Source organism: Heloderma suspectum, chromosome 5 (genome assembly GCF_057233095.1).
Source record: "Heloderma suspectum isolate Gila_16-S chromosome 5, 16-S_ref, whole genome shotgun sequence".
Lineage (NCBI taxonomy): Eukaryota > Metazoa > Chordata > Lepidosauria > Squamata > Helodermatidae > Heloderma > Heloderma suspectum.
Genome location: NC_139462.1, coordinates 122,423,918 through 122,449,832, shown reverse-complemented (window position 1 = coordinate 122,449,832; position 25,915 = coordinate 122,423,918). Strand labels below are relative to the sequence as shown.

Here is a 25,915-nt window from a genome sequence, read left to right as displayed (position 1 = left end):
ATGGCAGGGATCACTTGGCTTCCTTCCTTCCTTCCTTCCTTCCTTCCTTCCTTCCTTCCTTCCTTTTTATTTACAACATTATATACATCTTCTCAAACCTGGGAGAGGTAATGAGCGGGGTACCGCAGGGCCCACTGCTCTTCAACATTTTTATTAATTACTTGGATGAGGAGATGCAGGAAATGCTGATCAGATTTGCAGATGATGCACAATTGGGTGGGATAGTCTCTTTTGGTCTGGTAGTACTGTCTGTTTTGCTGCTTAATTACCTGTCCTGCCTCCATTGGTAAGTTAGCTAGTTAACCACCCATATCTGTGATGCACAAAGAACATGAAGAAGGACAGGTTGCTTACCTGTAACTGTAGTTCTTGAAGTGGTCATCTGTGAAGTCACACAACCCACCCTCCTTCCCTGCTACAGACATTTCTCTTATTTCACCATTCCTCTCAATTTGGAGCTGCTGTGGTGTCCTTAGAGAAGCTGTGGGAAAAGGCAGGAGCTTTACCCTTAGGGCATGCATGGGAGGGGGTAGGGCAGGTTTCCTGCCAAAAGGTCAAGGCCAAAGGTTTCCTGCCAAAACCCATATGTCTGACTGCACAGATGACCACTCAAAAGAACTACACTTACAGGTAAGCAACCTGCCCTTCTACTGGGGCCGCAGCCACTTCAGCAGCACTCCTGCATCCTTAGCCAAAATATGCAGGACAGCCACATGGCCCAGCTCCAGCACCTTTGTTAGACACTACAGAATTGACATCTGTGTCTCAGCAGAAAAAGCCTTTGACAGAGAGGTATTTCTAAAGGTAGTGCCAAAGGTATAGACTTGGCCAACTTATCTATACCATGGCCCACCCTAATGGAGTTCTAGCTTATGTATGTCCCCGTTTTGGATGCCCCCTTCACACCAGAGAGGGAATGAAATATTGGTCTGCTGGGAAGGAGGCATCCAAACCACACCCTAACATGCTGGGCTGTGTCTTGGAGGCAATATGTATGATCAGAAGAAGCTCTGGTCACTCGATAAGTCCAGAGTGCCTTCCCCCTGTAGTTGGGAAGGGGGGCCTTCAGGTGCTTTTGCTAAATGAATGCCTAGCCCTATGGAGGGAGGCTACTTGAGTATTTTCTGCCGTTAGCTTGGCTGTGGTTAGAACTGGAGGATGAGCCAAGGATCACCACAACTAAACCAAAAAACATGGTCATGTGATCCCTGCCTTCCTGAGCTTAACCGACTCTTGGATGCCTCTTTCACACCAGGCTGGAAGGAATCTTCTCTGTAATACCCAATCTTGTGTTCTGAATTATGGTCTTTGATGTTAGAGAAGTTGTACTCAGGCTGTGTCCTCACAATGAAACTTTAATAATACAGAATTTTAAAGGAATATTTACTTGTGTTTTCAGTTGAAATTTGATAGGGAAAACTTACAGAATTATAATTATAATTACTTTAGAAATGCTCATATTAAGAAATAGCTTGGTAACTATGTCTATATTGCCATTATAATACAAACTTTCTTCTTGATTTCCTGGTCTCTCATAGTCTCATTCCTTAAAACTAGGTGAATTGTTAAATAAAATAAAATGGATTGGCATAACAATAATAAAAACCTGACATCTTGTGATTGTTGTGGATTTATATAGTAGTACCTTTATAAATAAAGTTCAGTTAAATGGCCATTTTTTTTTCAAATTTCTGTGTTTTTTAGTATGTTGAAGAAATTTTGGGTTATCTGAAGTCCTGTTTCAACAGAGAACCAATGATGGCAACTGTATGTGTGCAGCAGGTAACAAGGAACGTTTTTGTTTTGTTTTTTTCTTTTGACATTGTGTTTACCTTTTTTTCCAGTAAAATGAACAAATACAATTCTTGTTTCAAGGGATTATATGGTGGCTCTTTAAACATTACAGGAGTATTTCTTTTGGTTCTTCTTTGTGGTTTCTGTGCATCACACATATGGGCTCTGTGCCTGCACAGGGCCTCATTTGGGAAAACTTTTATAGCTGAGGAATGTTTTTGGCAGGACCCCTCCCCCACTGTCCCACTGCGCATGTTCCTGCCTATCTCCTCAATTCCTTTTCGACTGCTATCACAGTTGCCGCTTTGGGAATGTTGTCCGCAAGATTTTTTCATGCGGCATAGGGCTTAGGGGGGTTTTGCATCTTTTCGTGGGGTTTTTTTTTTGTTTTTCTTGTTACCTAAAAAACAAAACAAAAAAACAGTAGTTGCTATAGTTGTCAGTGTTTCTTCATTTTTTTCGGCATATGGCATTAAAGCCCCCTTTTAGAAAGTGCATCCACTGTGGCACTAAACTTCCTCTGTGAGATGGACACTCTTTCTGCCTCCTTTGCCTCAGGGAGTCTCACATTGTAGAGACACGCTACCATGGTCAGTCTTTTTCCAAACAAGCCCATAAAAATCACGCTGACACATTGAAGGTGATTTTGTGGAAAAAGACGTTGGAGGCAGTGGATACCTGAAAGCCTCAGCTGGGTTTCTCTGAGATGACCGAGATGGAGCAGTCTGCCACATTTTCACCCTCTCCATCACCATCAGAGGTGGGGAGGACAGACCCTCCAACACTGTGTCGTTCCTTGGCTTTTTCAGTGGCCAAAAAGATTGCAAAAAAGGCTAAATACTCTAAGCCTGTGTCGGAGTCTGTCCTGAAGAAAAAGAAAAAGAAGGAGCTTAAAGACTCCTCCAAGAGTTTTGGAGTCGGACATCCCTCCTCCTCCTCTTCTGTATTCTCTGATCCCAAGGCTTCCCTTGGTACTGACAGCTGTGGCCCCACTGTTGATGATCTCTGAGGGCGAGATCAGGGATATTTCGCCTGTTCGACACCAAGCCGATCCCATTTCTCAGGACCAACGCTCACGATCCCCATCGACAAGCATCCGGGATCAAGACCCACAGTCACCTCAGTACAGACAGCTGCAGTCATCTGACCTTCCCAGGGAATCTGTCCCTTGATACTGATCACCACTAAGGTGGAAGAATACCCTGATGGACATTGAGACTGGGATCAACTGTCTACCTGGTCCATGCCACCGCCAATATCCTACGTATGTGACAATTGGCGACTGCATTGAAATTATGATCTATATTATGATCGAACCAGGTACTTAGGAGCTACTTCTCCTCTGTACAGAGCTGGCCCCTCAGCTGGCTCCTATGATCTCATGCCCAGCAAACCATGGTGTATTTTTACTGCCACCTCCAGTTCCTCCGCCCTTGTCCTCTTTGGATAAGTCCCAAGGCTATGTGGACCAAGCTCCTCATGATTGTCCTTTGCCATCCCCTCCTGTGCAACAGCAAAGCAACCTAAGATGACAACTCAGGGAGATCTCTCTCAAGAGTCTATAGAAGATTATCAGTCAGATTCCTCATCTTATTCTTCCGTGCCACCGTCTATCTCATTGCCAGACCAAGTTGTTGATACTCGAGACAGAGCCTCTCCCTCTGAAGATATGGGTCATTTTTCGGAGCAGGTGCTATGGATGGCACAGTTGCTTGGGGTTGATGTGCAGCAACACACAGAACGCATTCAAGACCCAGTTTTTGATGCCATATATATGGAGAAGTCGGTGCCAGTGGTGATTCCTTTACTTCCCACCCTCCTCCAGACTGTGAAACAAACTTGGAGTACTCCATCTTCGATGGCTCCCACTTCAAAGTGCCTGAAATCCATGTATCAAGTGCAAGAAAAAAGATGTCGCCTTTCTATTCTCTCATCCGCACCCGAATTTGATAATTTTGGGACCCCAACCTGAATTCCAGTACATTTTGGGGATATAAAATGTCCCACAATACCACTTTTTTTTGTTATTCATCATAATGAAGTGTGTTTAACAATACCAAAACACCCAGATCCAGAAAGCACATAAGGTGAAACGTTTGTTTTGAATGTACACACCCCGTTTTTGTATATAGTGTAACCAACAACGTGGCTGGATACTGAATCTTCAAACATCAATTTTTTTTCATTTGAACAATAAAAGCAATGTTTTTGAACCAAACATGGCAGAACACCAACATAAACTGGCATGAACTGGGAACAAACACACACACACACACACACACACACACACACATATATATATATATATAATTTTTGAATACTAGTGTTATTCATCTTTGGAGTCATTTTTCTACCTCATACACAGAACTCTCTCAGAAGAGGCAAATGTCCCTGTGAAAGGCCATTGTTTGTGCCAACCTACTGGCACAGAGAGCACTTCACTTCAGTGGTGCAGTGCTCCATACAAACAAACCTCGCACAGCTGGTGCACTGTCTTCTGTGTTTTTTTTATCTACTGCTCTAGTGCAGAAGTGACAGCATCCTTGTGATCCAGAAGGTTGTACAGGTGGAGGCAAAGGTTGGTGCACACAACCCAGAGCATGTGCATTAGACCTGATGCTTGCACTAAGATTTGCTGTGTCTTGCACTCTTCACTGCACCTCAGGATGTACCAGTTCTTTCCTGAGAGCCATGAAGAACAGGTGCCTTCTCTGTTTTGGCACTCTGCTCTCCCACTGAGGATGTGTGTGGACCCACAACACATAGCTGGCTATGGTTGCAATGTCCACTGTATTAATTTTACGTTTACGCATGTAGTTCCTCGCAAGGTGGTCAAAGTTATCCACCCCACTTTTGGTGGTATTGTAATGTGCAATTATATCTGGCTTTGGGGGCTCCCCACTCACCACCATGTCATGATGCATTGAGGAGAGGAGAATGGCAGCTTTCCCTTTTTGGGGTTCATACGATACCAAAGTAGTCAGCTTTGCTTTATGACGTGCCCTAGCATCTCTCAAGTCACGCCCCTCCTCCTCCTCCTCCTCCTCAGAAACTTGAGTTCTTACGGTGGAGGGAGGGGGCAGGGACTGAACCTGGGCCATCTGTTTGTCAAGGTCTTTGGAGGAATCTCTCCCAGCGTCTTAGCTCACTGGGTGTGGGGTCCCTCCCCCGGCCTCTGATCTAGCTGCTCCAACTCTGATTCAGAATCGGAGCTGTCAGACATCTGGTGGTGCTTGGACTCAAGCACAGCAGCTGGCAGAGATTCCTCCTGCCAGCATTCCTGGGATAGATAGTGACCCTGGCAGTGAGAGAGTACTGGAGGGGGGCTTGCTGGATGCTCGGCACAGACGCAGGGAACGATGACAGATGGAGGGTGCAGAAAGGAGGCGTAGCGCTCGTTTGGTGCACAAACAACGGTCGTGTCCCAAGAACCCAAGGGAAAGAGAGAGGATTTCTCCCTAGCCCATAAGTTCAGGGTCTTCCCGTGGTTCTCCTTCAAACGGGGACCAACTGCCTTCCCTGGAGCTTAGGCTTCTTCTATCTTTCCCGAGTGCTGTTCCTTGCTTTGTCGCTAGTGATTAGTATCTGAAAGAGTCATAAAGGAATAAAGGAATAAAGTCTCGGAAAGAATTCCTCGTCGTCTGTTTCCTGAGTTGGCTATTGGTGGGGACTGCAAGAGGCAGCTAGGGCGCTCCTGACAACTGGAGACTGATCTTTCCCCCAGCAGATTACAGTCAGAATAATAATGGATTTTAGGTTTCAGTTTCTCAGTGTTCGGGGGAGGGAGGGGTTTGCTCCTCTTCCTGGCACTCAAGGGCCAGGAAGATAACTCACAGGTGACACTTGGTTTTCAGATCTATTGAGCCTATGACTGGTAGACTCTCCAGCAAAGACCTTCTGTCTCAAGGTCCTATAATCCATCATAACCCAGAGTTACTGCACCAACTGCCTGTAAACTGAGCAGAGCTTCTTTCAACCCAAGGCTACTCTGCAAAATCAGTAAACATATTTCTTGTTTCCAGACATACCTCAACCAGAAGAAGTATGGTATGACTTGGACCTTCATAAGCTGGCGCCACACGTCTAGTAAAAATAATTTCTTGTCCCAGATTGTAGGCATTGTAGCTTTTCTTCAGGATGGTCTTTCATCAGGTTTAAAGCCCAAACGCTGTACTGACAGGTATTGGGTCTTTACAATATTCTAGGTGACTCCACCTTTACATCTATCATTTCTTAACATTGCATTCAAAGATTCCTTGGCACAGCTTTGTTTTGTCTATGCACTCTCCCCTCTCCTGTCATGGCTGGCCACTTGTTTTACTGAAGTATTGTAAGTTATTCAGATGGGTGGTTGTATGAGACTTATGATTTCCGAGAAGTGTTGAAAGGAAGTATGTACAAACAGAATGCAAACCCTGCAGCCCCCACTGTTCGTTGGATTCTAAGGGCAGTAAGGATTGTGGCTGATCTCATTTTTTAGGAAAGGAACAATATGGCACTCCACTCCGTTAGCCCCCAGGGATTTCAGGACAGCTTGTGTCATTTTGACGTCATCACAGCCTACTGCATTTCCTAATTGATTAAATTTTGATACTAGGAAAGTTGTTACCTAAACTTTAGTAGCGAAGTCTTAATTGGGGTGAATATGTTCCATGTCACTCTCACCTTACACCACATTGCCTTATAAGCATACATTTTTAAGCTCAGTCTGATAATTAAGTGGGGGAAATTGACAGGTAGTTCCTTAGATCCTCCTTCAAACAGCCCTTTGTGAGTCAATTGGAATCCTGCCTGTCATTTCCTTAAAAATGGGAATAATTTTTCATCATTTGTATGAATTTCCCTGATTTCTGAATTGCTTTTCTGTTTTTCCCTAGTTACTGAAGACGTTGTTTGGCACAAACTTGGCTTCACAATATGATTGCTTGTCTTCATATACTAGCAGATCTCAAGGAAAAGCCCAGCGCTTAGGCTCTTCGAACTTGAGGCCTGGCCTTTATCATTATTGCTTCATGGCTCCTTACACACATTTTACTCAGGCACTTGCTGATGCTAGTTTAAGGAATATGATGCAAGCTGAACAGGAACATGATACATCTGGGTAAGAACAAGTTTTATCCCTTTATTTCAGACAGGCCAGTACTCAGAAATTTTGTATTAAGGGGCAGATAGAGGGAATCAATGCAAAATAGCAGTCTAAATATAAGTGCCATAATAGGTTTAAAAATGTAATAATTGGCTAGTAATATGGCTTTTAATGATTTTCAATGTTTTGCTAAGTTTTTATTGGATTATGGTTTTTATGTTTTGAACTTTTTGTAAACTGCCATGATGGACCCCAGAAAGGCAGTATAGAAATACAATAAATACAATTTAAAAATAGCAATTATGTCCATAGGCTCAATTACCATCAATGGTTACCTGAGTCCTGAAAGCTTACACGTCCTTTTCAGGCTGCTTTGGGAGTTAACAACAACAGCAACAACAGTATATACTTCTGCATACATAGGGAGTCCCTCAAGTATGTAAAGAATCACTAACATCTTTTTGGGTGGCCCCATTTCACTTCCAAAATGATAGACACTCAACCACCGAGGTTTACTGTTGGAAGGAATTATGCATACTGCTGAAGGTGTTTCCACTGTAAGATTCTGATCTGCCAGTCTAGAGCTGTTCTTACACATCTTGAAGGATCTAGAATGCCCTCTGGGAGTCAAGACAGAAAAAGAAATTCTTATAGTGATTCTTGTTTGTTGCGATGCATGGACAACATTCTTTCCATCCCTACAGTTTCCAGAGGACCGGATTGAGTTGAGGCTTCTATGCCCTAAAACATGTATGGGAAGTAGGTAGGACTTTTGGAAGGGGGTTCCCCACCCATGGGTAAAACTAAACAATGAAGATTGCATACCAATTATTTATAATGAAAATTGACATGATTTAGGCATATTTTCTAGGAAAGTTTAAAGAAAAGTTTTTAGCATTGTTAGGATTTATTAAGCTATAAAATGTAGGGGTTTTTTCCTTATATAATTTTTAAATTTTGTTTTCTAATACAATAATTCAAGACAGTTACAATTCTTCAGCTTAAAATACTTCAGTTCACACCAGTGGGAATAAATCATAGGTTAACTCTGGGTTGTTTAAACAACCCTAGACAACCCAGAGTGTGTGGGTTTGGATGTCACAGGAGCAACCTATGATTGGGGCTATCATAGGTTGTAAAATGAAAGCAGAAGTGAAGAGCACGCTAGAGGCAGCACGGTTGCTTGCTCCCACTTGTGCCCAGCGAACCGGCTGATATAATACATATACAGTTGCTAGATTGCCTGGCTGGAACCTATTCCAGTGATTGATAAATGGTATCCAACTTTTTCAGAAAGTCTGGATGGAGTTCATTCTTCCCTCCCATAGCAATTTATAACTTGTTTAATCACCATGATAATCCAGATCTTCTTTTTCCTTTGTACCAGAGACAGTATGTATGTTGATCACCAAGCTTTTGCTAAGAGGATCCTTGCAGCTATTAACATATAACCCACCATCACCACTAAATCTCTAGGAATCTGATCTTTAATATCACCCAGGGCCAGGAGTACAGTTGTTGGAGTTAATTGCAACTCATATCCTGTAATTTCTTTGGACTTTTTTTAATGCCCCCCCCCCGCCCCGCCCCAAGATCAGACGTATAATGTCTCTGTACATGGAAGTTCCATCAAATTCCCCCACAATAAAGAACGTAACTACCCAGCTAAATCTCCTCAACTGTTTCCAACTATAGACAACAACAAAAATGGGATGACACCACAAATGGGAAAAAAAGACCAAGCCTCCATTTGAACCCCTCAATGCTATTACCATGTTTTTCTGCATATTAAAACTGCATGTAAGTGTTCATTACCTTGGCATGAAGGGTGTCTGAAAAGGCTGCACTCTCTGCTGGCCCAGCCCTTTGCATTTTCCACAAGGATAAGGCCATCCTTCACCCTGACCCCTCCTTTTTTGTAAAGGTTAATTCTTGCTTGCATTTCAAGCAGGAACTTATACTGCCAGCATTTTGTCCAAATCCCCAAAATTCCAAAGAGAAGGAATGGCATTCCCTCTAGATGTTAGGGGGGTACTGAAGATTTTCTTTCACTGCACTCAGCCCTTCAGGCAATCCTTATCCCTGTTCATTAACCTGTGGGGTGAGAAGCAGAGGTAGGCCTGCCTCAAAGTCCTCCCTTGGATGGTGGATCAAGGCATGCATTTCAGATACCTATGAGGCTCTGGGTAAGCCTCTTCCGCTGGGATTCTAGCACACTTACTATAAGTAGCTGCTACTTCATGGGCCATTAGGTCTAGAGCAAGGGTAGGGAAACTTTTGGAACTGTGGGCACATTTGGAAATCTGAGAAACTTCCTGGGGGCAACCATAAAATTGCTGGCCTGGGTGGACATAGCTAGTCACAAAAGACAAGTAACCTGCCCAGAGGCACTCATGGGAAATCAAGATGGCAGCAGCAAGAGGCTCCCACTTCACTTTGGCACAATCCCAGCTGCTAGTAAGAAAATATATTTTAAAAAGTAAAATATAAATTGGAAGGACTAGGGTGTCTGAGTGGGCACCAGAGACAGTATCTGCGTGCATTGGTGACTGCTGGCACCACACTGCATACACCTGGTCTAGAGTTTCTTCTCCCTCTAAACCTGGTCCTCTCTCCATATATTCACTCAGCACTATGGAATAGATGTTTTTGCCTCCTCTGAGACCACTTTTGGACATAGACTGGTTCAGTGCATGATTCAGGCATGAATCTAGACCGCCTTTCCACCCCCACCCCCCAGCTAGCGGGACACTGCTGTGTTGTGCCCCAGTGTCTGGACTACTGGATGGCCCCCAAGCTGGGAGAACGGAGAATTGTGCCTTTGATTTCTCTTTCTACTTGTTGGGCCAGGCAGTGGTCTGTCTCCCACCCTGCAGGGTTTTCAGTCTGGATTTATTGCCAGGGCCTGAACCAGGCCACTTAGAATTAAGGTTATTACTTAGACAAGTAGTTTCTGATGTTAGGGAGGTAGTGGGTGGTGCCTCCTAGTCCAGCCCACAGATCAATTCTTTCTCCATTTTAAAAAGGAGAACTTACAGGTAAGGAAAATTCTCTGTTCTGCCTCAGCAGATGCTGCATTCAGTAGGAAGGTGTATCAGAGGGTCCTGCATCATTAACTACTGGTCCAGTTCCTTCCCTTTAGAGTAGTTCTTTGGCAAGCCCCATAGATAATGAGTGCCCTCCAGGAGGCTCAGGAGAAAACAGAAATTTGCTGTGCTCCAGTGAGTGTAATGTGGAAGAAAAGGTGGAAGACAACAGAAGAAGGCCAAGTAACAAAGGAAGAGTACAGGCAGGTAGTACAGAATTGCAGGGATGGCATCAGGAAGGCTAAAGCTGAGAATGAGCTGAGGTTAGCAAGGGATGCTAAAAACAACAAAAAGGCTTTCTTCGGCTACGTGCATAGTAAAAGGCAGAGGAAATAAATGGTTATTCAGCTATTAAATAAGGATGGCAAAACGATAACAGATGACAAAGAAAAGGCAGAGGTGCTCAATTCCTACTTTGGCTCAGTCTTCTCCCAGAAGAGGGTCTATGACCCCCCTGGCAAAGGCGAAGTACAGGCTGAAGGGGCAGGATTGCAGCTTGAGACTGATAGGCATATGGTCAAGGAACACCTAATTACTTTGAATGAGTTCAAATCTCCAGGGCCAGATGAACTGCACCCTAGAGTCATAAAGGAACTGGCAGAAGAACTCTCAGAACCACTGTCTATTATCTTGGAGCAATCATGGAGGACGGGTAAAGTGCCAGATGACTGGAGGAGGGCTATAATGTTGTCCCTATCTACATAAAGGGTAAAAAGGAGGAACCTGGGAACTACAGACCAGTCAGTCTAACATCAATCCCTGGGAAAATTCTGGAGCAGATGATAAAGCAATCCATCTGTAAGCACCTCGAAAACAATGCAGTGTTGACTCGAAACCAACATGGATTTGTCAAGAACAAATCCTGCCAGACGAATCTGATCTCATTTTTGGATCAAGTAACCTCCCTTGTGGACTGTGGGAATGCTGTAGACATAATATACCTCGACTTCAGCAAAGCTTTTGACAAAGTGCCCCATAATGCCCTGACGAGCAAACTAGCTCAAAGTGGGCTAGATGAAACAACGATCCAGTGGATCCACGGCTACCGAATCGGACTCAAAGAGTGCTTATCAATGAGATCTTCTCAAACTGGGGAGAGGTAACGAGCGGGGTACTGCAGGGCTCAGTCCTTGGCCCAGTGCTTTTCAACATTTGTATTACTGACTTGGAGGAGGAGGAGGTACAGGGGATGCTGATCAGATTTGCAGATGACACAAAATGGGGCGGGATAGCTAATACTTTGGAAGACAGAAACAAAATTCAAAGTGATCTTGATAGACTGGAACATTGGGCTGAAAACAACAGAATGACATTTAATAGGGATAAATGCCAAGTTCTGCACCTAGGAAAAAGAAACCAAACACACAGTTACAAGATGGGGGATACGTGGCTCAACAACACTACAAGCGAGAAGGATCTTGGAATTGTTGTCGATCACAAGCTGAATATGAGCCAACAATGTGATGTGGCTGCAAAAAAGGCAAATGCTCTTTTGGGCTGCATTAATAGAAGCATCGCTTCCAAATCCCAGGAAGTACTAGTTCCCTTCTACTCAGCACTGGTTAGGCCTCATCTGGAGTACTGTGTCCAGTTCTGGGCACCACACTTTAAGAAGGATGCAGACAAACTGGAAAGGGTTCAGAGGAGGGCAACAAAGATGATTAGTGGACTGGAAACAAAGCCCTCCGAAGAGAGACTGAAAGAACTGGGGATGTGTAGCCTTGAGAAGAGAAGACTGAGGGGAGATATGATAGCGCTCTTCAAGTCCTTGAAAGGTTGTTACAGAGAGGAAGGCCAGGATCTCTTCTTGATCATCCCAGAGTGCAGGACACGGAATCATGGGCTCAAGTTACAGGAAGCCAGATTCCGGCTGAACATCAGGAAACACTTCCTGACTGTTAGAGCAATACGACAATGGAACCAATTCCCTAGGGAGGCGGTGGGCTCTCCCAGACTGGAGGCATTCAAGACGAGGCTGGACAGCCATCTGTCAGGGATGCTCTGACTTGGATTCCTGCATTGAGCAGGGGATTGGACTCGATGGCCTTGTAGGCCCCTTCCAACCCTACTATTCTATGATTCTATGTATTTATCACCAGGGCCTCTGTTAGGCCATATGAAATAGGGATGATTGCTTAGACAAGTAGTTTCTGCCCTTAGGGAAGAAATGAGAGGTGCCCCCTAGCCCAGCCCCTCAGACTAAACTTCTTCAATTAAAAAAGATCCTGCCTCCTTCTCAGCGGAGTGGAGAACACTCCAGCATCTTGACCACTGTCTGGCCCAACAAGTAGAAGGAGAATTCACAGATAAGTTCTCCATGCTGTCTCAGCAAATGCTGCATTCTGTAGGAAGGTGTTTTAGAGGGCACTGAATCACTAACTGCTGGTCCAGTTCCCTCCTGTTAGCGTACTTCTCTGGCAAGTCCCAAATGATGAATGCCCTCCAGGAGGTTCAGGGGAAAACAGAAATTTCCTTGCCATGAATTTATGTTCTCTGAGCCTCCTGTACCACATCCACCTACCCTTCCAGATGAATTATTAATATAGTGGCATGCATGTGGGAAGGTAGACAGGGATCTTTGGGGATGTTATAATTTCTGCACTATCCTCTGTCCACATTCTGTGGCATAGTTCTTTCCTAGTTTTTAGTATTTTCATGGGTAGTACACCTCGTTGGCATATTTTTAGTTTTTTCTTTCTTTCCTCTGTTTTTTCAGTAGGGGTTGAGGGGTTGTATGCTAGTTGTATGCTGTTTTAATCCAGTCCAGTCAGGGAGAGTATGGCAGCCCCTCCCTCTTAAGAAGCAATGGATTGCCCCCGTCTTCATTCTCCAGGGGAGGTGCCATCCCAGAGATGACAAATACCTTCCAGGAGGCTCAGATAACTGAAATTCATGATAAGGAATTTTCTGCCCCATCCCAGAAACAGGTGTAAAAATTGCAGCCAGGCACATAGACAAGCGGGACCTCAGTTTGCTCTCTAAAACGGCAGATAAGACCTCAGCCTTAAGTCCCTGCTGGCATTACCCAGTGATTTAGCAGTCTTCCACCAAATGAAGTGATGTGCTGCCACCTTTGATGAGGACAGGAGATTTCCTCCAACCTTCATCTCCCTGAATGTTGAGTATTGCAGAAGTCAGGTATTGATTGGGGATGGAAAGAAGAGAAATTAAACTTACCCACTCCCACCCCCCACGCTGCCAAGATAAAAAGAGGTCCCAAGGAGCTGCATTATATGAGGTGGAGGGAGCCTAATCAGTACTTATCTAGCCTTGTGTTCACCAGAGAAATAAAAGGCTGGTTTTGTGGCAGAAGAAGCTGAGCTGTTTTCCTGCTTCATCTGGTATTCTGTTATCTGCTCTGGGCAACAACATGGGACAGTCAACTGGAACAGGAGCAGTTTTAGCACCACGGCCAGGCTCATAGGTATCAGCTCAGGACTAAGAATAGTAGTCCTAGAATACTGATACCCCAGCCCTGGCTTCTAGCTACTGGCAGGCCAGGCGAGTCCTTCTTGGAGCTCCCCCTCCTCAAGGGCTGCACCTGGCCATTTTATAGGGCCAGTGTACTTTCCTGCCATCGCTGGTTTCTTCTGGGTAGCGAGGATCTGGGGAGGCCATTGGGGAGTGCGCTCCAGAGCCTCTCTGCTCACTGAAGGAGTCTGAGGTCCACTCGTCAGAGTCAGAGGGCAGCAGAAGACAGTATGAAGTCCAAGGATCCCACTTGTGAAGATCCAGGAACTGGTTCTGACTCCTGCTCAGAGTCACCACCATTAGTAACCTCAGTCTTAGAGAGCCGTTGGTCCTGAGCCATGACACCTTCCTGTTTCCACCCTTGTGTGATGCAAAGGAGGTGGCAGCATTCACCACTGAAGAGACCAGTTTCTTTAAATAGCCAGGAGGCTCTTGCTCACATCCCATGCCAGTAGTGCCTTGTGTTTTCCTTATTTCTGACCAGAGCAGCCAAGGCTATGAAGAGAGAAGCAGCAGAAAGAGAGAGTGCCACCTTTCCAGGTCAGAAAAGGTTGCACCAAGCAAGAGATCACCAGCATGGTTAATAAGCAGTGTCAATGAAGCTATTAGAGAAAAGAAGGCTTCCTTCAGAAGCTGGAAGTCTCGCCCAAACAAGGAGAACAAAAGGGAACACAAACACACAAAGGAAATGAAAGCACACAATAAGGGATGCAAAGTATTTTGAGAAGCATATCACAAATAACAGAAAGGCCAACAATAAAGAATTTCTTAAATACATCAGAAACAGGAAACCAGCTAGGGAGGCAGATGGACTTTGGATGACAACAGAGTTAAGGAGTATTAAAGGAGGATAAGGAGACTGCAAAGAAGCTAAATGAGTTCTTTTCCTCTGCCTTCACTACAGAAGACATGGGGCAGATACCCGTGCCTGAATTGATATTTTCAGGAAGGGAGTCTGAAGAACTGAGGCCAACAGTGGTGATATGACAAGAGATTGTTCTAGATCTTACTGACAAATTGAAAGCTAACAAATTGCCAGGTCCAGGCAGTATCCAACCCGGCATTCTTAAAGAAGACAACTGTGAAATTGCTGGTTTTCTAACAAAAGTATGTAACTTGTCCCTAAGGTCAGCTTCTGTACCAGAGGACTGGAGAGTGGCCAATGTAACACCAATTTTTAAAAGGAGATCCAGGGGGGATCTGGGTAATGACAGGCTGGTTAACTTAATAATCTGTTCTGGGTAAATTGGTAGAAAGCATTATTAGATAAAATTATCAAGCATTATTAAAGATAAAATTATCAAGCATACAGAGGGAGAGTCCTGCTGAAAAAAAATCTTCCACAAAGGTATGCCCTGTCGCACTAACCTTTTAGAGTTCTTTGAGAGTGTCAATTAACATGTGGCTAGGACATTATTTACTTGGACTTCCAAAAGGCTTTTGACAAAGTCCCTCACCAAAGACTCCTAAGCAGATATAGCAGTCACGAAATAAGAGGAATCCTCTTATGGATTGGTAACTGGTTAAGGAACAGAAAGCAGAGAGTAGGAATAAGTAGTCAATTCTTGCAATAGAGGATGCAAACAGTGGGGTCCTCCAACAATCTGTATTGTGACCAATGCTTTTTAACTTGTTCATAAATGATCTGGAATTAGGAGGGAGCAGTGACATGGCCATGTTTACTGATGACATGAAATTATTTAGAGTGGTTGAAATAAAAAAAAGATTTTTTTTATTTCAAAAATAAAAATTTTTGCAGATCCAAAAGGATCTCCCTAAACTGGGAGAATGGGCATTAAAATGTAAATGCAGTTTAATGTAAGCAAGTGTAGTGATGCACATTGTGGCAAAAAAAAGCCCAACTTCATTTTTATGCTCATGGGATCCAAGCTGGCACTGACTGACCAACAAAGAGATCTTGGGGTTATGGTGGACAGCTCAATGAAAGTGTCGACCCCCGTATATGGCTACTGTGAAAGGGGCAGATTCCACGTTGGGTATAATTAGGAAAGGAATTGAAAATAAAAGTACCATTATCTTACTGCCCTTATACAAATCTATGGTGCAACAATACTTGGAATACTATGTATAGTTCTTTTCACTGCACCTTGAAAAGGTTCGTATAGAGTTGGAAAAGGTGCAGAAAAGACAACCAAACTGATCAAGGGGCTGAAGCAACTCCCCCATGAAGAAAGTTCACAATGTCATTACTGGGAGACATGATAGAGGTGTACAAAATTATGCATGGGGTGGAGAAAGTGGATAGTAAGACTAGAACTTGGGGTCATTCCATGAAGCTGAATGGTGGGACATTCTGGACAAATAAAGGAAGAACTTCTTCACACAATGCATAGTTAAGCAAAAGAATTCACTACCACAACATGTAGTGCTGGCCACCAACTTGGATGGCTTTAGATAGTCCCCAAGGAGGATAAGGCTATCAATGGCTACTAGTTATGATAGCTAATTTACCTCCTTTATTGGAGACATTATGCCTCTGTATATGAATTGCTAGGTAACATGTGTGGGAGGATGCTAGTACACTGATGTCCTACTGTGGGCTTCCCTTAGGTATCTGGTTGACCACTGCATGAATAGAATGCTAGAGTAGATAGGCCTTTGGTCTGACTCAGCAGGGCTTTTGTTATATGAGAGAGAGAGAGAGAGAGAGAGAGATGCTGCAAATCTTGTTTATGTTTGGGTATGTGTGGGGGTTGACAATTTATTGGGGACAAAACTATAATTGATTATATATAATTGATCAACATTATTTAATTGGTCAAGTTGATCAATTAATGCTGCAGCCCTAATATAAACATACTATGGTCAGCTATGGAAGGAAAAGAAAGAGGACTGAAAGAAGAGCAGGTTCTTTGATTGTTTAATTGTAAGTTTACATAATGTGCTGTAACACTGTCTGCTTTATAATATCCACGATTAAAGCAGGCTTTAATAAGTCTTGATTAAGGCTTTAATCAGGCAGTCTTCCACTATTTGTTTCATTACCTATTTATATTTAATACACTTGCAGCACTCCTCCTGTATTGTAATAAAAGCCACTTTACCCTAAACACAGGCCCTCTTGAAATTAGACTGATCAGTTTCCACTAGTCTGTGCTGCAGTACAGATAATGTAAAATAAAGGAACACTAATAATGAGTATTAATATTTGTTTTTATAGGTGGTTTGATATACTGCAAAAGGTTTCCACACAAATGAAAACTGGCATGACAAGTGCAGTGAAGCATCGTGCTGACAAGGTACAAGGAAAAATAAATTTCTTAAATTGCTGCTTGCTATATTTTATTTAAATATGGTAAAGAAAAAAAAACCTTTTTGAACATTTATCTGGAGTGTTATCCTGCTTTACCCTAAAGGCACAAGGTATGTTGCGGGTAAAAAAAAACCCACCTAGAAATGCAGTTGTAAAGGCTGGACTAAATGTGACAGCAGCTGAACTAGCTCTTTAAATGTATGTCTGCCCCAGTTATAAACATAGGGAATGAGGGGGCATAAACCTTCCGCTTCCTGTGGTTTATGTCCCCTCAGCCTCTGGATACTTTTCTCCCAGCTGGACTCACTTCCATTAATAGAACTCAATTGGCTGAAAAGTGGAGCTTGAGAGGCTTTTGCATTCCTCACCTGTGGCCCACTCCAATCCCTGTATTATATGAGATTAGGGGGGCGGGGGGCTACATGCAAAGAAACAGGTTTGCTGCTATCCACTCTAGTTTGGCCTACAACCTTTTAAAACTTTTGAACCCAACCCCCCCAAGGTATATCTCCATCATCATCATCATAGCTATAACAAACTCCATTAGCACCCCAAAATTCTATCACAAGCCCATACCTACTCTGACACACCCTGCTGTTAGTTTTGCAACTCCCTTGCCATGGCACACCCGTGTATCACCACTGAGCTTTCCCTCTCACCCAAGAAAATCCCCCTCATTCCAGGATTAACTTATTTTACCAATGGGTGCCATGTCCTTTCTACAAGCCAGTGTGGTGTAGCAGCTAGAGTGTTGGACTGGGAGTCAGGAGATCCTGGTTCTAGTCCCCACTAGGCCATGGAAGCTCACTGGATGACTTTGGGCCAGTCACAGACTCTCAGCCCAACCCACCTCACAGGGTGGTTGTTGTGAGGATAAAATGGACTATGTACGCCGCCTTGGATTCCTTAAGGAGGAAAAAAGGTGGGATATAAATGTAATAAATAAATAATAATACAAGTGTCCACAGGTAACATTTTACCTATTCTATTAATGAATGATCTGTTTAGCCATCCCCACCACATTTAATATACACATTCTTGACCCAGCATTTTTAGTCTACCCAAATAACTAATATAGTTTCATTACAAAAGGAATTAGTCCTCTGCACTGCATCTAAGCTCTGACTCCTTAGTAGACCCTTTTGTAGCTCTCCACAGACCAGATGTTGATTTAAAGGTTCAGAATGATGAAAAATTATGTCCATAATAATGACTGGGTGGAGTGGGGTCCAGGGGAGTTATGCTAGTTTTATATAGACAATTAAATATCTTGCTTTCAAATTGGAATCCTATTTTGTTGCTGCATTTCCCCTTTTTCATAGAATATTATTCATAATCACATTCGTTTGTTTGAGCCCCTTGTCATCAAAGCCTTAAAGCAGTATACCACAACAACATCTGTACAGCTGCAGAGGCAAGTTTTGGATCTTCTTGCACAACTGGTTCAGCTACGGGTTAACTACTGCCTTCTAGACTCTGATCAAGTGAGTCCTTCAGTTTTCCTAATATGGTGTTGATTACAAAAGAGTACCATATGTCTTTATTTAAATGGTTATGAAGTGTGATCATGAACAGTAAAGGTGACATTATTTCACTGGATAAAACAAGTACTATCTGTGTGAGAAATACTGAGGAAAAAATCAAATTATATAATTGTTGCTCTGCCAATTCTGGACTGGGAAAGCAAGGAGCTCCCCCACACTCCAAAAAAAACCAAACCTGGGAGGTCAGAGATAGATCCTGTCTTCCTACCAGGAGGACATGCTACACCAGAGACTGGCCTTTGTACTTGTACAAAGAAGGACTTTTATGGTAAGTTTTGAAACACAGTTTGCAATTGGAATCCTGCTTACTACAAGCATTGCTCATTTTCTTGTAAAAATGGGGAGGGTGTTGTTGTTTTTAAAGTGATACTGGCTATGTGGAATAAGAGACATGTATAGTTAGTGATATTTAATGGCCTCATCACATTTCATTTTGTTGTGTTTTATTATAATGTGCATTAAGTATTTTGACCGTTTATTCAACATTTTTTTGCATAATTTAATGTGGATATTTATTTTGCTTGTAGGTGTTCATTGGATTTGTTCTAAAACAGTTTGAATACATTGAAGTGGGACAGTTCAGGTACAAATCCAAATACAGTTTCTGTGAATTGCATAAAAACTTGGTCTGAGCCGTAACAGGCCAATTTTGTGAATATGTTCATGCCTCCGAAAATTGTCGTCGTCGTCCCCCCCCCCCACTTCAGCAGTTGGTGGGGGAGGCTTGAAAATATGATGTGTTTGCTGCAGTAGGGGAACTGCATCCCCATTGTCGAGACAACTAGGTCAACTCTTCTTGTCATGTTACAGTCTAGCAGTTGCATCATGACATGGCTAGACAGGGAGCGTTGGCTCAGTTTCTCCTCCCCATCCAAGTGAAGGCAGCGCAGCTTCATTTGCTACTGTTGATGTTGCCATGTAGTCAGTCTGTGTGAGTAGCATTGTTTTGCTGTCACAATCACAATGTGATCCCTGCTGGGCTGAGATCACACAGTGAAGGAGAAGAATATTGCAGCAACAGAACAGCAAAAATAATGGCTGTGAAAAGCCACTAAATTTTTTTAAAGAAAGGTGTGTTGTTTCCCTCACCCCCAGTGGCATTCTGGAGCCTCCCCTGAAAATCTTGCCTTTGCTCCCCAAATTTTTGCAGGTAAAAATTTGGCACAGGTCTCATAAAAACTTGTCCCATTAAATATATGGGTGACATTTTGTCTGGTTAAAATAGCTGTGTCTGTGAGACACTCCTTTTGTCATTCTAGGAGAGATCCTCCTCGTTTGAACACCCGGAAACTTTTCCATTGAGTTAATTTTTTTTAATGAAGCCAGTTAGACAAGCAGAATACTCTAGAGAGCATTTGTGCTATAATGACCTTTGTTCTGTGATATGTATTCTTGCCTCTGGAAACTTCAGAGTACTCGTGTCTTGACTTGTATCCAATGTTAGTCTAACTTAAGACCCATTCATTTCAATGGGTCTGCTCTAAGCAGGGCTAACATCGGATGCAACCCATTATGTATATATGTATGTATTATGTATACCCTTATGAATTAGTGCCTTGTATGTCCAATGAACTAAGACTGAGGGTGGGGGTGGCGAGGGAGTCTTGCTGCTTCTCAAACAAAACAATAGTACAGAAGAAAATAAGTAGTTTTTGTCTGGTAGCTTTTTGACCATAGCACAAGTATATGGATAATTATATGCACTATTGATGACATAATTGCTGTAAAATGCTATATTTGACTCTTGTGTTATTTAAGTATCTTGAACCTCCAGCTTCAGTGCTGTTTTGTTGGAATTTTATAAACAAGTAGAATTCCTAGCATTTTGTTCTGTTTGATGTACTTTTACTGCCTGTGGAAACCAAAGTTAAATGTGTTGTGGTTGTCTTATTTTTCTGATTCTAAATCTTACAGAGATGCATTGCAAAATTAAACTTAGGAGTTACTTAATTGTAGGGCTTTGATAATATGAAGAAATGCAGTTTATTTGATACTAATTAGTTCATGTTTGCTTCTTGATTTGATCTGTGAATTGTTTTATTACAAAAAAAGATTAGGCATTAATAACACTATTAAATATTCATTTCATTTACAAATTTAGTAGGAAAAACTAGATTAGAGGTTGATAAAAGTCAGTATAAAAAGTACTTGGGAAGCTTGGGAGGTCCTTTGTAGTTAAAATAATCAGAACCTGTGGGTGATCCTCTGCCCTGGTTCTCATTCAGGGATATTTAAGTTTTTAATTTGGAATTACTCAAGTTTAAGATTATATAGGTTGTGTATGCATGTGCAGGACACTTTTTAAGGCATAGAGTAGTTCAATTTAATTCTCAGCTATTGGAGTCTCCCAAACTGAGAGGGCTCCTCTTCTCCCAAGGGAATTTCCAGAAGCTCCTGGAAGTTCAGTGTATGGGAGGAAATACCTGTCATTACAGGTTATTATCCTTCATTATCAGAAAGAATACTATGATGACTATCTTGGTAAGTCCAATGTTTCTCTTCTTTTTTTTCCTCCCAGGGAATCAGAAGCGATTATTCCTAGTGTATTTTTCTTCCTGGTATTATTATCTTATGAGCGCTACCACTCCAAACAGATAATTGGAATTCCTAAAATTATTCAACTCTGTGATGGGATAATGGCAAGTGGAAGGAAAGCTGTTACACATGGTAACTAAAGAGTAAAAGTAGTAAAACTGCCAAGTGCTAAAAAACTGTAGGGGCTTTGAAACTTAATTTGACCTAAAAACTCTTTTTAAGTAGCTGATATATTTTCTCTAAAGTAATTACATATGTAAAATGTTTTCATTGCATTTGATATTCTCTGGGACAAAATCTGGACCATTTTCCTAAGGGAGTCAGTCTGGTAGGAACCTTTGTGGAGAACAGCAAAGTCTTTCAAGAAACCCCACAATTATTAGCATTGCTGTTCCACTTCTAGTTACATCCTGGCTTTTTCTCCTCTTAATGAGAGGCCTTCTGCAAGAACTGTTGACTACCAGTTATTTGCATGTTTAAGGAACTGTATTACATTAAGGAGAAGAATATGTATACTGAAACTCTGTGAGCTAGGGTTTGTTTGTTTTTTTGCCATCCAAGTGTTTATCTTCCTGGTGTTTGGTCATTCTTTATTAACAAGAGCTTAGATCAGCCTTCTCTAGATGCTTTGAAACTCCCAGTATTCCTGACTGTTTGCCATGTTGGTTGAGCTGGTCCAAAGATCTGGAGGGCATCAGGTTGGGAAAGGCTGGCTTAGATAATCCTAATCTGGTTCCGTAGTGAACCTGTTTCCTTATCACTAACAAACGTTTATCCCTTTTGATGGAAGCTTAAGAGAAGTAGGTAAGAACATTAGTCAGTTTGTGGAACAGCCAATGTTGCTTGCATTGACCCTTACTTACCTGTCAATGTAACAATATACAAATGTTTAATGTAAACAGTATTATTTATTACTGTTACTTATATCCTGCCTTCCAGGGTACAAATCCTTCCAAGGCAGCTTACAAGTAATATCAGCAATAATAAATAAAATCACAGTAAACACTAACTGTTTAAAAAAGTTATCAGGATTTTTCCCATGGGCCATCAATGACAGATGGCCCTATTGAGGGGGCAGGGGCAGTCCATCTGGAGCAGGCTCTGAGGTGTCATTTGCCTGCCTCCCTGCTTGCCTTCCTCTTCTGTAGTTCTCTAGATTTCCCCCATACATTGTTTATCACATGTAGGCAGAATGTTTGCTATAGTTGGCCGAATTTATCTTTCTCTGTAGATGGTTTCCATCACACACAGGTGTGTGTGCTAAGTTTACTGCCCCTATATTAGAAGCTAATTAGTATATAGATTTTCTGAAGATTTGCATATCTTCAGAAACTATGTAGTTTTCCTTTGACTCACAGAAGGCATTCCATATCCTTTGTGGTACCCTTGGACAACAAGGTAGGCCTTGATGCAGCTTTTGGACATGAAGATTTCTTGTACAGATCTAGTTGAAAGTGCATGTTTCCATGTGAGACCTCTGCAGAGTTCTACTTCTCTTTCAGGAGCAGATCTCTACCAGAAGGTGGGTCTGACTGGCAGTCCAGCAGTTACTTCATCTATCTTGGGGCTGGTGGTTGGTCCCACACTACCTGTCCTGGAGAATGAGCCTCACCCAGTTTGTGGGGCAACTCCCTCTGATCCTCAAAGCCCATCATCTTCTCCTGAGAAAGAGATATGGACATTGGCTCACATATTTACAAGCTGAACTATTGCGGGGGGTGGGGTCATCAGACATACAGCTTGCTTCGTAGCTTGATATACCCAGAGAAACAGTGCTCCAAATCCTTTGCTGAAATTATGGCTCGGCTGCAAGAACATTTGTTCACATAATCGTTTGGAGATTGCAAGAGAGACTTAGATTTCACAAGTGTAATTGGCAGGAAGGGGAAACTGTTAAGGCTAATGGAGCTGCACACCAAAGGCTGAGGGAACACTGCAATTTTGGGAACATCTAACAAATGGCTCTGAGGGGCCAGCTGGTCTGTGTTCTCAGGTAAAAGTCATCTCCCATTCTTAATAGAGTCATGGAAATTGCTGCATACATGGAAACTGCATTACACTATGAGTTACATTATAGTTGTAATAAAAGAAACAAGAAAGAGTCAACAGAAAAAAATGTCCCTGTGGCAGGACAGGCATAAGACAATGGACTGCTATCTCCAAAATATGGCTTGCTGGCCGGGTGGAAAAAAGGGGACACATACAAATAATGTGTAGGTCTATGACACAGAATGTAATCAAAGGTGATTTGGAAAGAAACCAAATGCAGAGCTGGTACTTGGCTCAACGATACTGCAAGTGAGAAATGTCTTGGAATTGTTGTAGATCACAAGCTGAATATGAGCCAACAATGTGATGTGGCTGCAAAAAAGACAAATGCAATTTTGGGCTGCATTAATAGAAGCATACACGGAATAATGGGCTCAAATTACAGGAAGCCAGATTCCAGCTGAACATCGGGAGAAACTTCCCGACTGTTAGAGCAATATGACAATGGAACCAATTCCCTAGGGAGGTAGTGGGCTCTCACACACTGGAGGCATTCAAAATGAGGCTGGACAGCCATCTGTCAGGGATGCTCTGACTTGGATTCCTGCATTGAGCAGGGGGTTGGACGTGATGGTCTTATAGGCCCCTTCCAACCCTACTATTCTATGATTTTATGATAGAAAAAGCTAAAAGGGCACGATAAAGTACATGCAGTAGATGCAGATGCAGAGAGTATCAAGTAAGACTTAGCTACATTAAATATTGTTTGTGTAGAAGTTAATTGTGTATCAGATGGAGATGAAGTACCCATATGGGTGACATTGATAGTAGAGGGGAAGATGCTCATACTGGAGCTAGACACAAACTCAGCTGTATCTGTTACTCCTCACAAAGAGTTTACCAGAAAATTCTGGTACCACACTACCTGATGGAGCACCTCTCCAGATATGAACCTACCTAGACGCTATAATCAACATGTGAGGCCCTCCTCCAAGTGCCTCTTCTGAGGCAGGCTCAGAGGGAGGCAACAAGGGAGAAGGCCTTCTTGGTGGACCCCCCTCCCGAATGTGGAAGGCTCTCCCCAATTTGATATGCCTGGCACCAGCACTGCCTGGCATCTTATCAGTACTAGGTTAAGACTTTCCTCCACTCCCAGGCATTTGACAGCATATGATGGGGCATTCATGTCAGTTGTTTTCTCAGGTCCTGGTAACTTATTGTAACTGTTTTTTGTTGCTTTAAATTGTTTTAAAATTTTGTATGTTAAATATTTTACATTATGTTTTTATTATGTTTTATTTGTGGGTTGTAATTTTTGTGAACCACCCAGAGAGCTTTGGCTATTGAGCAGTATAGAAATGGAATGAAAAAGCTGCAGGCCAGAATTTTGGGAGAACTTCGTGTAGGACACTTGGGCATTGTCATGATGAAGACATTGTCCAGGGATGTATGGTGGGCAGTATAGATAGGCAGATTTAACAATTAGCCAACAACTGCTGTGGGTGACAATGGGTATAAAATATACTTAGATGAGGACCATTTCATCAGTGGAATTGATTAGCAAGTTCCTGGGAATGCATTCACCTTACTCTGTTGACCCCATTCTTCAGTACAAATTTTCCAGTAGTGGTGTATGGATATTCTGAATTTCCATATACCATCATCTACAATTTCCAGAAGCACCATGCTTATTCTCAGAAGATTTTTAGATTGAACAGGGTTGCATGTACAAGTGACCTATAGTTTGTATCAGCAGAGTTCCAGACCTTTATTATACAAAATCAGCATTAAGCACGCAACATCTGCACCGTATCTCCCAGCCTCAAACGGGTTGGCAGAACGCTCTATCCAAAACATGAAACCTGCTTTGAGAGCTGCAGAAGAGCAGCCAGGTGCATTATCCATTAAATTTGCACACTTTCTGTTGACATATAGGAATGCTGTGCATGTGTCAACCAACCAGACACCTGTTCCAGCTTATTTTGGGATAGAATCTCAGATCACAATTGGATCTGTTAAAACCTGACCTACGTAGGGATTTTCTCCAGAAGCATACTGATATACTAAAGTACAAAGACCTCTCTTCATTTAAAGAACTACAGATAGATCAGTCTGACTTTGTTTGAGCATACAGAGGAAATTAAAAAAGGGATTCCAGGTACTGTTCAAGCTGCAAGAGAACCATATTCTTATGAAGTCACTGTTGCACTGTGTAGGGGCAATAAGTACAGACTTCTGGGAGGTTCCTCCTGTTGTGTCCTTCCCCTTCCTCTTTTTTCTCTCATGTTCTGATTAGCATGTTTGCTGGCTTTTCTAATTCTGTTAGGGTTGTTTATTACAGTTATGGAATGAGAGGTTTCTTTTGCTCTTTCAGTCTGGAAGGGCAGGGATACCTCTCCCCTTGGAGGAGGTATTGTAAGTTGTCTGACCCTGGCTTCTTGTCCAAGAGGTGGTGCTTTTCTAAAGGATATGGAATGCCCTCCTGGAGTCATTGAGGATCTCATTTTTAGTTGATGACCTGAATTATTTTATAATGTGGGGGTGGGGGTGGGGGTGGGGTGGAGCAAAAGAGGTATTGCATTAAATAAAGATGCTTTGATAGCAGAGCATCTCTAGGTGAGGGGATTACCATGCAGTTACAAAATAAATCTTAAATTAAAATGGAACGTTTTCTCTAGCAATACCAGCTCTGCAACCCATCGTTCATGATCTCTTTATATTAAGAGGAGTAAACAAAGCTGATGCTGGTAAAGAACTAGAAACACAAAAAGAAGTGGTCGTCTCAATGTTACTGAGGCTTATCCAGTACCATCAGGTAAGTTGTGTAGAATTGTTTGTGGGCGGCATAGTATGTCCATTATTATTTAGCTTAGCTTAGTTTGAAGGGCTTGAATTCAATGCTTTTGTTTTTATTCAAAACATTTTTACCCTGCATCTAAAATTTTGAGGTGGCTTACCACAAACCCAATGTAAAGACTTGAACAATTTTAAAGGCTGCATTCTTTGTTGCTGTGATTTAGCTGTAATGCCATTTTATTTTATTTTATTTCATTTATTATATTTGTATACTGCCCAATAGCCAAAGCTCTCTGGGCAGTTTACAAAGATTAATTGACTGGACATGGTTATCCAAACC

The 25,915-nt window shown here is 42.4% G+C and overlaps 1 protein-coding gene across 10 annotated transcripts in view; it reads left to right on the top strand.

Annotated features, from left to right (window-relative positions):
* HTT (huntingtin) overlaps positions 1-25,915 on the top strand; it is a 381,175-nt gene that overhangs the window by 166,973 nt on the left and 188,287 nt on the right. For all 10 annotated transcript variants that reach the window (XM_084859889.1, XM_084859888.1, XM_084859886.1 and 7 more), the window contains 7 exons: positions 1,705-1,782; positions 6,672-6,895; positions 16,619-16,697; positions 18,034-18,195; positions 18,783-18,838; positions 20,774-20,922; positions 25,458-25,594. In XM_084859889.1, the coding sequence (XP_084716015.1) occupies positions 1,705-1,782; positions 6,672-6,895; positions 16,619-16,697; positions 18,034-18,195; positions 18,783-18,838; positions 20,774-20,922; positions 25,458-25,594 (885 nt within the window). The remainder of the gene's footprint in view (positions 1-1,704; positions 1,783-6,671; positions 6,896-16,618; positions 16,698-18,033; positions 18,196-18,782; positions 18,839-20,773; positions 20,923-25,457; positions 25,595-25,915) is intronic.